Source organism: Crotalus tigris, unplaced genomic scaffold, assembly GCF_016545835.1.
Source record: "Crotalus tigris isolate CLP2741 ecotype Arizona unplaced genomic scaffold, ASM1654583v1 scf7180000018227.753833, whole genome shotgun sequence".
Taxonomy (NCBI): Eukaryota; Metazoa; Chordata; class Lepidosauria; order Squamata; family Viperidae; genus Crotalus; species Crotalus tigris.
In genome coordinates this window covers 91,935-106,067 of record NW_024096893.1, presented here as the reverse complement: position 1 = coordinate 106,067, position 14,133 = coordinate 91,935, and the positions used below count along the sequence as shown (strand labels likewise).

The 14,133-nt window shown below is 39.5% G+C and overlaps 1 protein-coding gene across 1 annotated transcript in view; it reads right to left on the bottom strand.

Annotated features, from left to right (window-relative positions):
- Positions 1-306: 306 nt before the first annotated feature.
- The window catches only part of LOC120310592 (E3 ubiquitin-protein ligase SH3RF3-like), a gene marked incomplete at its 5' end in the record, with an annotated part of 104,535 nt that continues 90,708 nt past the window's right edge, over positions 307-14,133 (bottom strand). Inside the window, 2 exons of the mRNA XM_039349161.1 lie at positions 307-7,759; positions 11,551-11,888. Of these exons, the coding sequence (XP_039205095.1) occupies positions 7,591-7,759; positions 11,551-11,888 (507 nt within the window). The remainder of the gene's footprint in view (positions 7,760-11,550; positions 11,889-14,133) is intronic.

Here is a 14,133-nt window from a genome sequence, read left to right as displayed (position 1 = left end):
CCAGGTATAGAGATGCTGGTCCAAGGGTGATCCTCAGTCATCTTTGGGACAGTTGAGGATTCCATTTTGTGTGGATCAGCAATGAGTAAGACAAGAAAAATAAAAGCATAAATTGCTTCTGTCACTAAATCACTAAGCTAATCAGAAAAGAATGTTCAGAGAGAGAAAAAAATAAAGAGATCCTGGAAACTGCTGAGAGGCTGGAGGACCAAGCCACTTATACTGCTTGTTAATCAAGCACCATGTTCTGTCTCTTTTCTGAATTACTGCTCTCCAGCCAAGCAAAACAAACCTCCTTCACTCAGGTTACACTAATGGTTATTTTATTTAAAGGATGAGAACACTGTCACTGTCGGTCATTTGCACTCATAACAACCATTGACATTTTCTAAATAATATGTTAACATTCATGTGTAACAAAAACCTTGTTTCTGACATGTGCAAAGTACAAAGGTTTTTTCATTTGCAGAAACCTCCCCTCCCCCCCCCCCAGTATAACAAATTTGGCCTTTTACAAAAGAAGGCTGCAAGGACAATTTCTTCAGAGATTTCTGTCACAGGAAACGCACACATGTGCACGTGCTCAACCCCTCCCTCCCCCATGCTTTCAGTCCACTGAAGAAATATTTCTCAATGGATTCACTGTAGAAGTAAAATCTCATAGAAGGACAGAGAAGTCACTGTCTGAAGTCTGTGCTTTTGCCTTTACCTCTGTGCTTGTGCTACTTAGGCGGGATTGGTTGACCACCGGAAATGAGTCCCAGCTACCACGATGAAAGAGATCTAAGACTCAGAAACCCATATTTGCAGAGCATTGAACGGTCAAAGGAGGTCTTTATCCTCAAATGAAGTGTGATGGATGAGTCTTGCAGCACCTATTGCTGGAGGGGAAATTGTGGCAACCCAACTCTTTTTTAAAATACTGAATTTTGAAGAGGGTTTTTTTTTGGCAGGGGGGGGGATGAGGTAAGTTATTGGCTGTTTCGGCTTCACACAGATTATGCATTAAACACCTGCATCCACTAACACCCAGTTGCTGTGTAGTCCCCTGCCCAAAGAGCTCTACCAAGACATTGATTCTTTTTCCCAAATCGCTCTTTTGCACAAACATTACTCAAGGTGGCCAGCTGAATGTATAGTACAAGGACTACAAACTTTTGCAATTCTACATTCTGAGCATGGGAAAGAAGCCAATATGAAATAAATTTGGCCTCATGTTTAATAAGCCAGAGTTATTTTAGCAGCAGGCAAGCTTTGTCTGTATTGAGGGGGAGTGGATGTGCCCTCTCATTAACAGTAACTCTACCTTTATCACAAACTGCCTTTCATATTCCCCACAAACTTAAAACTGACTTTCCAAGGAGCAAAACTAAAAAAAGTGATCCCAAAGTATTGATCCCTTCCAATATCACTTCTAGTACACCAGTTTTGGTACACCAACTTAATGAGATATTAAAAACATATGAAAAACAAAACATTGGTTACTAGCTGTTTGGTATCCATGGGATCTTCAGGGAAATTTCTAGACCTTAAGTAGATCCCATAAATATTTCTAGGAAACAAAATGGTAGGTCACACAAACCCAGTGTTTTTGGGAATTATTCACCAGACCAACAAAAGGATAAAATTAGGCAGAGAGATATAAGGTGAAGAGTATTCTAAATCCTGATATTCGGGATATGACAGTGGCATTTGCTCTCCATTTGCCTTCTAGTCCATACATTTTGGACTCCTCCTGTTCACCATGGCTGTCCTCTTGGGATTAGGTAAGCTTTCTCCTGCCAATTAAATTCTGCATCATCATTAACATAGTTTACAGCTTCAAAGGACCCCAGGTATTAAAAAAAAAACATAACACTTTAGTGTGTGTGCATTGTGTGTGTAGGATGTTGTGTACAAAGTTGTTGGAAAGGAAGTGATCATCCTATTATTTCTTCACTTAATTGCTATCTGAGGGAGTTACACTCCATGAAAGATCTAAAAACTCATGCAAAATTGTGGCTAAAGTCCTGCATAGCAGTTGAGAGTGTTATGATTTAACAGAATACAAGAAAAGAGATTACTCTTTCCTTCCATTTATTCCTTTTCAATATCCATTCCAGCTCTCTCTCTCTCTCTTCTGAATTCTTGCCTGAATGTTTGTAATGACTAATTTTCTCTAAGATCTTTTAAAGTTTAATGGGGAAATTAACCATATGGAAACTATATGCCACTAAAAACAAAAGGACTTAAAATGATTTGCTTTGACTGGATCTTGGGAATTATTTGAGATTTGAACAGGGAGGATTTGGAAGTACTCCATGCATGGAATGTGCTACCCAAAAGGAGGCTTTCAGGCTGGAATGGGGAAGCCTGGTTCCATTCTCTTCAACTGGAGGGGAGGGAGTGAAAGGGAGAGAGGAAGGGGGGAGGAGAGAGGGGGGAGAGATGTTATTGCTACAGTACATTCCTCACAGCAATCGTGGGCTGGATGGTATTTTTTTTAATTCCAAAAGGTAGGGACTGAAATATATGAACGACAGCTGAAAATGTTGACATCCGCTCTACTTTTGGACCTCTCATTTTAGGAAAACAGGGACACAGTGCCAAAACTTTAGACTGTCCCATCTACAACTCTGGGTACATAAAGAAGTACTGTACAGTTACATTACAGAAAAAGAATATAAAAAAAATAGTTAAGATATTGCTGAATTTATTTGCTTTGCTCTGGTTGTTCTCTTGGTTTTTTTTTAAGCACAGAGACCTAATAACCCAGCATATTAGTACTGTATTATTCCCTCTGAGTTTTTCTTTTTGTAAAATAATTACATGCACATTTGTCACTTCAAGTACCAACTGGCCACTCCCTAGCATACAGCCAACAGATCAGCCTCTAATTTCATGAGCCTTTATCCAAAGATGGGTGTCATCAGAAATCAGTTTGTAGTAGGCAAATGCTTGCTTGCTGTTTCAATTAATTTGGGATCTGACAACATTAAAAATATGCAAAGCCAAATATACCTTACATTTTGGATGGATAATGGTCTTCATCTCTTGTATTCATCAGGTATTGTATGACAAAATAGACATACTTAAAGCAGGAGAAAGCCATGCCTTTCGACTTAATGAGAATATTTTGGGAGATGTTTCTGACATCTAAAGGAAATGTAGCACATACGTGACTAAAAATATTCTCCCATCTCCTAAAAAATGTTAGCAATGTCACCAGCCAACTTGTAGGTTTATTTCTTGGCTCCCTATTTATTGCATCTTTAGGTTTCTGTTTATAGGAAGTTTTTGTTGCCTGAAATGTTGTGGCATGAGCTTGGGTTACAAAACTAAATAGTGTTTAGAATGATAAATTTCTACAATAACAAATCATATGTTATCTTTTTCTCTGATGGTAAAACAGAGAGTAAGAAAAATTGTAATGCTTTGTGCTTGTGGGAGTCTGCAGTGTTCTTTTTATTGCCAATTGGAAGCCAATTAAAATGAACTGTCCTGGAAAAGCTTCCCATTCTCTCAAAATGATCATCCATCTAGATGGAACACCTTTCATACTTCCATGAGACCTTTCACATATTATTGTAGGAGAGAGGACCTTGTGCTATTTAGCTATTTAACACTGTACCAGAAGACTTTCCCACCCATTTGGTTAAGCATTATCAGTGCTGCAGTGTTGGATCTTCCAAAATCTGACATTAGCTCCTAGAACTGATACAAAATTCCTAGAGTAATAAAATCTGAGTTTATGAACAGATATTCTTATAGCAAAGAACGGGCTGAATCCAGATACACCAGGTATCTTCTGCTAAATTTCACGATGTGGCTTTACAGAAGAAATGGGAAACAGGTATGTATTGACAGAAGAAATCCTATTAGACAAATTGAGACAGGACACAGCTGATCCTAAAATGGGTGGGTAACTATTGGTCAGGTGCAACTAGTTGCTTTTCCTGGAACTGCACTCCTACCCCTCCAGAAATGGTTCCCCACTATAATAAGAGATGCTTTAAAATAGTTTTCACCTGATCTATGGAAACAATTTTGAAGTCTCACTGTAACTTGGAAGAATGTTATTGAAACAGGAGTAGCAATGTTTGATAGCCAATCTCTTCCTTTGGAAGTTGTCTCTTAAACTGCAACTAGATTTTTTAAAACAATCTCCTTTAGCTTAAGACCCCTTAGTTTAATGCATATTTTCCTATTCCCGTCTCCCCCATGTTTTTGCACAAGTGCAAGGTCTCCCCCCCCAGATCATCCAAATGTTGACCCATTGGTTGCAACAGAAATTGCATGAATGTCAGACTTGAGTGACAAGCCAGTTGATTAATTCTTCACACAGCCAATGGAACAACATTCAGATGATCTGGAAAAAATGGAGCCTCCATTTGCAGGAAAATGCTAGAGGGGAACAAAAATGACACCAGAGGACATCTTCTTCAAGGAGGCGGCAACTGGGGCAGTGATAACACCCAGGCCTCCCATGAAGCTTCTTTTTGGCTTTGGCTCCAAAGCACAGCCCTAACGTTAACCTATTCCTGGGGTGGGGCCATGGTGGATGTAGAAGATGGACTGCACTAGACCTAGAGGCAAGGCCTGAGACACAGGGCAAAGTCTTACAAGGAGATTTTTATTGCCCTATGGATCAGAGATTCCTTCTGCCCTCTATAGATCATCCTTTATTTATTATAGCACAATGAGATTTCTTGCTGAAGTGATTAGCAACTGCTTTCCTTCCACTCTTCTTTCTTGGGAGTTAACTTAAAAATTTGGCATCTTGCCCTGGTTTTCTCATATTACGTTGCTTGTCTTCTGCATAAAGGCATTTTTCTCAAGCTTGAAGCAAGTCAAGGTGCACCCAGAACCCCACATCTTCATTATGAAACCCGATCCATGCAGCTCATTGTGTACTATCCAAGGGAAAGGTTTGCTTACCTGTGTTTATCAGAAGCAATGGGCCAATGGTGATACAGATGTTGAACTACAACAATTAGGGACCAGGTTCAAAAGTGTGAGATGTTAAAAGTTGTAATTCATCAATATCTGCAGGACCTCACTAATTCCCTACACTGGTACTTCAAAGTGAAGATCTACCAGAGATACCAATTACCTCTACAACAATAATTTCCTAATAGGTGTCTTTTAAATGCATTCTAAAACCTACTCCCTATTTATAAAGAAGTCCTTTACTTATAAGGAATACTAATACTTCTTACCTTAGAAAGTTATATTGTACAAAACCTCATTCTCTTTGAAATCCTGATAAAATAAAGCACCAGTCAAAATTGAATATTAAAAGAGGAGTCAAAAAGTATTTTGAAACAAATGAAATAGCACAGACCTGTTGAGCATCAATTCAATACCGGTGGTTTCCTAGCAATATTTGGGGGGAAAGGAAGGGGCTTTGACATGAGCTGGTGAAGAGCTGCTCATTAGATATAGAAGAAGAGATTGGGAAGCCCTGGAAGATGATACTCAAACTAGATTCTAGTTGGTACCCATTCAGCTTATCCAGACAGTTACTTTTATATACTTTCCTCCCTTCCTTAGAGCAACAGGAATACACAATGAACTCAGATGGGCTTTACCTCAGGGCAGGACAGTGTGACCTTTCCCTCTGTATTGTGAGCCAGTTTCAGTGCAGCTGTTGGTGTATTCCTGTCATCCTTTCCCTTATCCCCTTGACTTCTCCCACTAGTGGGAAGTCTAAACACAATCACTCTCCCAAATGTCAGTGAGGCAGAATTGGGGATTTTAATACTCCTTAATCAGCTCCTCTGATTCTTTTTTCCTTCCTGCAAATCTATTAATCTTCTTTGAGAATGATTTCCCAGTGTCAACAGCTGTCAAAGGGAGACAGTGGGAATATTGATCTCTCAGTCTCCTGGAAAATGGGAGATCAAAACTTTAATTTTGTGGCAAGAAAAATGAGGATTTTTAAAAGCTGTGGCCCTGGGCTTTTGCTCCTTCCCACCCACTTGTAAATCATGGGGCAGAGCACTTTCCACACAGGTTCAAGCAAAGCCAAGGGAAGGAAATCACGGGAGCTGTGACTCAAAGATCTAGAGCTGGCTTTCCAAGCAGACAAGCATTGAGTGAAGCAACAGATGGAAGAAGAAACCACTTTCCTCTGTTTACCTTTATAGGACTTGTCCAAAAAAAGCTGTGCTTGCAGTTCCAGATCCTTCTCCAAAGAGGTTCTTTTGACCTGTTGATGCTGCTCTGAATTTCTGCAACTAACAACTGGATTAGATAGGTTGAATCATCTAGGCTGGGCCCTTCACCTCCAGCTTGTCAGCTCTTCGGACCAGCAGCTTTCCTGTTACCCTGCTTCTCTGCTGGCTCCATATCATCTGCACACAGGTAGAGCGTTGCCTCCCTTCCCAGTACTGCAAGGGCAAGGACCAAGAACAAAATACAGGCCAAAATGAAGGACAAGCAGCCAGTCAGTGCCAAGCAGGTGGAAGGCTGCATTCCACTGGCAGAACTCCCAGCTCTGCTCTGGGACAGATTTTCTCCATCTGAAAATTCCCACACTTTGTTTGGCTATATAGTAAATTTGGCCGACTGCTCATTTCCAGGTGATGTGCCTCCTGGCAAAAAGGGCATTTGATGCCCAGTGCAGGAGATGTTGCCTTGCCAGTGATGAGCAACAGCTTCCCTGTTGCCCATAGCCCTCTTTGTCTCCCAGCCCTTCTCATTCAGCTTTTTCTACAGCTTCCTACTTTTGTGAAAGCAAGAGATCCCTCCACAACCCATCTGTCCTGTTAGCTTCAATGTTTTTTTAGGGTTTGGATGTGGAAACAGTAATTCCCTGGAAAATCTGTTCCCAAGTCCAATCTCCACAACTCACAGAAATAGGCTACACACGAAAAGTATCTGGTACTCTTATAACTCTTACAAAGGGCATTCTTGCAGTGGATGTACTGGGCCAACTGGAGCTAAGCAGATTGCTGTCTCTGACTGTATTAGCCCTCTGGGTGGTGAAATTGGGAAGCTTTGGCTGAGAAGGGGAGGAAACACCACTTACAAACCAAATCAACAAAAGCCAACTTTGGGCTGTGGTGGCAGGCTGGAAATGTCATAATGAGGACATGGAATTGAGAATTTTTGAGGTATATGTGGAATTAAATTATGTTTTGGGCTTCTGGTTCTTTCTAGGTAAGCCATATTTTCTGCATATGCCCATTATTTGGAGGGCAGACAACAAGCCTTTCCTGGCTGCCCTCAGAAATCCAGTCCCTTTTTCTCTTCCCTGGGCCAGTAATAAGAACACTGCAGCTCAGAGAAATAAATTATAGCAATAGAACACTTTTCTTTTTTCCCCCAAACATAATTCCTCTATCATTTACATGAAATATACTGGCTGGATTTTAACATGTGTCCTCTCCATCTCTGATCTGTTCCATGTAGAAGGCACGACTCCAACATACTGCTGTATGTACAATTTGAAAGCGCTGCAAGACCCCTTGTTTCCAATCAAAGAGCCTTTGGGAATCATAATCATGGCTCTCTCCCATTATGGCACTTTCCCTTTGTTGCTGCTTTATATGGTTTTGTGCTCCAGCATTTCCTCCAGGAGGTCCCTCAGGTCCACAACCCAAGCCTTCAAAAGCTCTCCACGAAGCTGCCGGGGAAGAGGCCTGACCTGCCATTCCGCTGTAACGTCCCTTTATACCAACCATCTTCCCTTTTCTTGTGGACGAACACAATGTCACCCTCCTTCAGTTCAATCTCAGCTTCACTCTGCGGGGGATACGGGACTACGACACGATATCTTCAAGAAAGAAAAGAAAAAAAGCCTTACTGCAGATACTGTAGATCCATCCCAAAGCAACATGTTTATGACTGATTTATTCTGTGCCATCAAGTCAACATCAGCTATTAGCAGCCCCAAAGATAGACCTACTCAGGATTAACCATCATCATTGACACCTTGACATTGTGGGAAATGCACAGAAGAATCAGTACACCATACCAGATTGTGTATGTGTGTGCAAAGCTCGCAATGACGGCACAATGTGGCATATATACTTAATGTTGATTGCATATGTTGTTTATTTATATTCTGACTTAAAATTAATTGGCAAGCCCCTCCCCCAAATCTGATTATCAAATCTTTATATATGCATATGTACACATGTAATAAAGTTTGGCACGAGAGATCTTATTTGACTGAAATAATATTTCCTATCAAATTGTCTATGGCAGAGCTGCTTCTCTTACATTTAGGATGCATTGCCAATTTCAACTACGTGTAAATACATGTTTGCATTATTTTAAACAAGTGTCAACGGCATTATTACATTACAGCAGGTTTAGCTAAAACAATGCCAACTAATTTTGCAACTCCATATGCATGAACAAAATGAGAGAAAGTTAGTCATAGCTCATTGGACCATATCATTTTGGCAAAAGGATATGTAAAGTTCTCTTTCCCAGAATTCTTTAAACTGATATGCATTGCACTGATACAACAATCTTGACACTGGTTCAGATTCCCCAAATGCTTTTTAAAAAAAGGAAAATCAGTGTTAACAACAAAATTTCCTCTGAAAGGTTAGACATATTTCCAATTAACAAATGATGAAACTTTAAAACGATACATATATATGCACCCATACTTAGAGACACATGACTATATATTCCGTGTGTGTGTGTGTGTTTTGTGTTCAAAACATGGCACAAGTAACTAGCCATTAAGTCTCAGGAGAATGCTCTGCTGCTTCGCCAAACTAGGCTAATGCAATGTCAGTAACTAACCTATAGCAGGAGTATTTCTGTGGCAATCTATATCAGCTCTCACAGGGAAAAAACTTCCAGGGACTTGTCTCAGTTCTGTTGACATGTTTATGCAAGTCTTCAAGATGACAGGTATTGCCTGAGCAATGACTCCAGCTTGATTGCACAAAGTTGCCAGAGGCTTGCACGCATGACACACAAGGCTATCTAAATTAGGCAACCACTGGTTTGGTTGTTGCCTTCCCTGATCTCTGTGTCCTCCTATTAACTCCTCCTAATCTTTCTGACATCTTCCAACTGATCTGTCCTGATTCTCTCTGTGCCGACTCCTCCAATGACTTCTAACTGGCCCACTCAGGCCATATCTTCCCACTTTTTCTCACTAGGCTGTTCATACCCCTGTCTTCCTAGTATCTTCTCTCTAGGAAAAAGATCTTCTTAGCAACCTCTCAGACACCCATCCTGATTTTCCCAACATCTTCCTCCATCCCTAGTGTTGACAATCTTCCTGCAATTTCTCATTTTTAGTAGAAAGAAAGAAGTAGCAACTGATTCTCATGAACCAGACAAAACATACTAGCTAACATTCCTGGTGACATATCCTTGCACTATTGTTGTGTTTTGCCTCTGAATGGAGAGTTACCAGTGCTGATGCAATCTATTGTTACTCAGATTTTTTTCTTTGCCTTTCTCTCAACTCCTGTCATAGCATTATATGGGCATATTGAGAAAGGCAGATACCTGAAGGCAGAGTGCCTGGTATGGCAGAATTATATGTGGCAGGAGTTTGAAAGACAACAGAGCTTCTGGTCATGAAAACCTTTAAGGGCTTCCACTGTAACTGCTTATATTTTTAACAAGCAACATCCCTACATAAAAAACAGTCATGTTTGATTACACCATTATGGACACCATCTTGAAGTTTTTGACCAGACTCTGTGGACAATATTGAATTGGCTAGAAAGGCCAACTTTTTGTCTACCCTAGATTTTAAAAAATACCTACATAAAATCCTGTTTACGTGACCGTAAATGTCTGAATTCATAGCCTGGATTTATTAGGGGTGAATTTTAACTCAGGCTGAGGAGTATTAGGAGACCAAAATTCTGGTCATCTGGAAAACCAATCTAGTTTTTGATTTATCAATATATCATATATATGTGACAATAAACAAAGAGGCTGAAACTTGAAAATCTCAAAAAGTATATCTGCTATTGCTGTTATTTGCAGTGAATAGTAGGACTAGATTTGGTACAAGGTTTGTATGAGACTGGATAACGTGTGTCAAAATCAGTCTTGGCTGTTCCAGGTCTTTTCTTTCCAATTTCAAATATCCAATATAATGAAAGTATTTTTAAAAAATTCTAATCCCAATGAAAGCTCTAGGAGTGATATTGAATACCAAAGTTTCTGAGAGCAAAGATGTCAGTTTTGTCAACTATCAGTTGTTGATCAGCTCTCAGGCAAGAAGGACAAGGAAAAAAATCGGCGAAGCTATGGGGAAGGTGGAATAAAGGAACACCAGTTTGTTTGGTTTCTAGTGGCTTCATGCAAATAAGGAATAAAGATTTCTATGTAGCCTTCCTGTATTGAAGGGCTGGGACGTTTCTTCTGGGTTTAAGCTGGGCAGCCTGACCTAAGCTAGTTGTTTAGCTTCATTCAATATACAAGGAGGCAAGGAAACATCTCAAGGACAAAAATCAGAGATAAAAACATGTTTCACAACTACTGCTGTGGGCCAAACAAGAGAGCTGGACAAGCCATCTTCCCTCACAGTAATGAAGGCTCCCCTTAATTTCATCTCCCTGCATGGCCATACACCAGGAACCTTTGTTCCAGAGGTTCACTTCTGGAGTTGAAACCAGATGGTGGAAAAGTGCATGAAGAGATGTGTAATAAGATTAAGAGTAGCAGACTCAGAAAGATTCAGTGCATTTTGCTTTTGTACCCGTTAATTCTTTCAGTTGGATCCCAATCTTTGTTTTATATCTGGACTGAATGGATCTGTTTTGAAAGATAAAGGAAGGCAATAATTTGGAGTTAGTCCAATAATTAGATATGATACTTACGAATGAAACATGCAACCTCTAAATGCAGAGTAGTGGGGTGTACATAGTAGTGACTAGTGTCATGTTGTAAATTGGCAGTGGTTCTTCATTATGGCTCAGACGTATACTAGATGGGGCATGAGGCTTTGGATACACATTTTTTAAAAGCCATTTATGATTATATTTATGAGACCAAATGGATGCGGAATGAACTTCCAGATTAATATAGCTGCTCAACTAATTCCAAGACTAAGCTCCTCACAAAAAGATGAAATTAATATTCCTCACTTATTGATTAAAAATATACAAACTATTAAGGGATAAAGATCAACTGTGACTCTGTATTACATTCCACCAGATCAACTCAGAATATGAATTGATTTAATTAATAAATCAATTAGAGAAAATCCTGATTCCTAAGTACAATTAAGGTAATTTCAGCTATAGGTTATTCTTAGACTTGGTTGGCAATCAAAATACTGGATTAACGTCCATCCTTAGGACCACAAGTGGGACATTATTATTTTGATCATTCTCTCCACTCTCAATATTACAATCAGTGGGATGAATAAATCTCTTTGCTTTCCATTCTGGAAGAATTCTTATTGGTTTGCTTTGGTAATAGGAAAAAAAGCCAAAACGAACTGCCAACATAGTCTTGCTGTTGAAACAATCTTGTGCTGCGATATAAAAAAATGGCCTTAACTGAAAGTATTTGGAAATGCAAATCTGCAAATAGCGAATTTTCATTGCATCGTATTTGTACTTAACGCCTTACCTTTCTCGATTCAACGGCTTAGCTTCTGAGTGGCTGGTTGCCATTGAAGGTGGCAGTTGCCTTATGGGAGAAGGAATAGAAAAATTCAGATCCAAAGATCCCGTCTTTCTGTGCAGAGGCTCCATCTCCATTGCGCCTTGCATTTCACTCTCGATAGGGCAAGATCCTGCCCTCCCATGGCTAGAGAGAGAGGACAGTTCAGGTCCCATTGCGCCCTGCAGCATACCTTCCACTATTGCCAAGGGGTCGTGGGTTGGCGACATGGAGGGAGGAGAGCGGGATTTCTTTTTCGTGGAGGCTCCTGCTAGAAGTTTCAAGAGTCCGCTTTTCTTTTCTTTCTGCATGAGGATCATATAAACCATTGAAGAAGGTCTGATTATGCAATTGAAGCAAACCCCACCACCTATTTTTCATATCCACCCACATAAAAGCTAAGTAGTCTTGCAGCAGGCAAAGTGTGGACCTCTGGGAGTATGCATCTGTGTTTTTGTGTGTCCATGTACACGCACAAGTACCTAGGTGTGCATATGCATAGAGTACAAACATAGATATTCATCCAGGTTGTTTTACTGAAGGATTTTATTTAGGCAAAAAAATAAACAAGAAAGCAAGCATCATTTACACATTATCTTTGCAAAGACGGTTATGTCCTTATGGACTGTAAATGTGATGCTCAGTACTGGAGTTGGTATTACATTTCATTGCAATAAGGACAAATGATTCATCCCAGGGAGGGAATAGGCAATTCTAAACTGCTGAAATTTGAAAAGGCAATAATGTTTGAGTCTACCCATGGGGGAAACAGAACACTGAATGTCTAAGTCCTTGGGGCAACAAGAAATTGGTTATCCCTACAAGCATGTTGTCCCTACAAGCATGCTTATTTCTCTTCCTTCCTTCCTTCTGACTGATCCCAGCACTGGGGCCTTTGTGAGATCAGAACATGAAATCAATAGGTTCTTGCAATGCACAATTTTTCCTTTCACCAGATCTTTTAAGCCAGCCTTGACACTATCATCTCTAGCTGACAATGATAGAGGATCATTCTGACAAGGGATGATGGGAGTTGTAATTGAACATACAAGCAGGCCCCATGCAGTTTTTAAATTTCCGCTAAATATTTATTTTTTGTTAATTTAATTGTCTTTCCAGGAAGCACAAAATGGTACATGGCTCTGTATTCTCCCATTTTGTTCTTGCATTAGTTCAGTCTCACAAGTTAAGCTGACAGATGGTAGTTAAACAGTGGTTATCCCAGTTATAATCCATGGGTAGTCCTCAACTTAGAACCAATCACTTAACAACTTTTGAAGTTACAACCATACAGAAAAAAGTGATTTATCATTAATCCTCATAGTTATGATCATTGCAGTATCCCCATATTCATGGAATCAAAATTTGGGTATTTGGTAACCAGCATGTATTTATGTGATCACCTTATGGGATGCTGCTAGCTGGCTCCCAACAAGCAAAATCTTTGGGGGAAAGCCAATTCGTTTAATAATCATAGAAATGTAGGACTACTTGTAGGTTCCTTATCCTTAGTCTGTCACTTTAAACATGGCTTTCTATTCCATTTAATTTCAACTTTCAATTTAGCCAACATATGAGAGAGAGAAACAAAACTTGCTCTGTAGGTTGCATAAAATCTTATTAGTGAGCAGAAAATCAACCTGGAAACTGTCTAATTGTCTGGAAACGGCTGCTAGAAAGGGAAAAAATAAGGCTTTGTTTATAATGTTATATAAAACCTGCAATATAAAAGAATACATTTCTTTCATTCTACCTCTGCGTGCCATAGGGGCAGAGACAATGTGCTATGGGGAGTTTGTGATACCTACCCTGTAAGATGCTGAAGGAAGGCATTAGAATGAGCCCAGAGTTTCTAAAAACAATTTGTTTACTGCTACGAATGCACAACAGAAACTCTTTTCTGTGTCTGTATATCTCTCCATATGGTGTATTTCGATGTTTTAAAACTGAAGTTTGACAAAAAGAATCCTATTTCATAATATTACTATAAGATAGAACAATGTGCAAAGTCTCAGAAGCTTATTTGAATGACACATTATACTAACCCTCCCTCCTCCCCCCATTTTGTCGTTTCTTTAATTTATTTATTTTTCTGCAAACTCCCTTTAAACCTGTTAAACAAAGGCAGCAGCTTCCTTCCAAGCTATTGGTAAATTACTCTGGCGAGATGTATAAAATATTTAATGTTAATTAAGGCAATGGTGTTTCACTTATTTATAGTCTCATAGACTTATCAAATCAAATCTTCATTACGGTCATAGACCAGCATATGCAGACGTATTGTAATTCACAGTGATATCAAGGATAGGTTCAATTATTATTTTCCAATGTATTTAACTTGTTGAGCCTTATATCAAATTAGATACCAAAATAATACATTTTTTTCTAACACTGAGTAGAGTTAATTTATGGCCACACATTTATGTACTTATACACACATTTATACACAAATACTGTACATACCGGTATATAGGCACTGCCACTTAACAAGACTAAGGATGCGTAATCTGATGGCCTTAATGCAGTTTTCTTGATAGAAGAGAATATTTG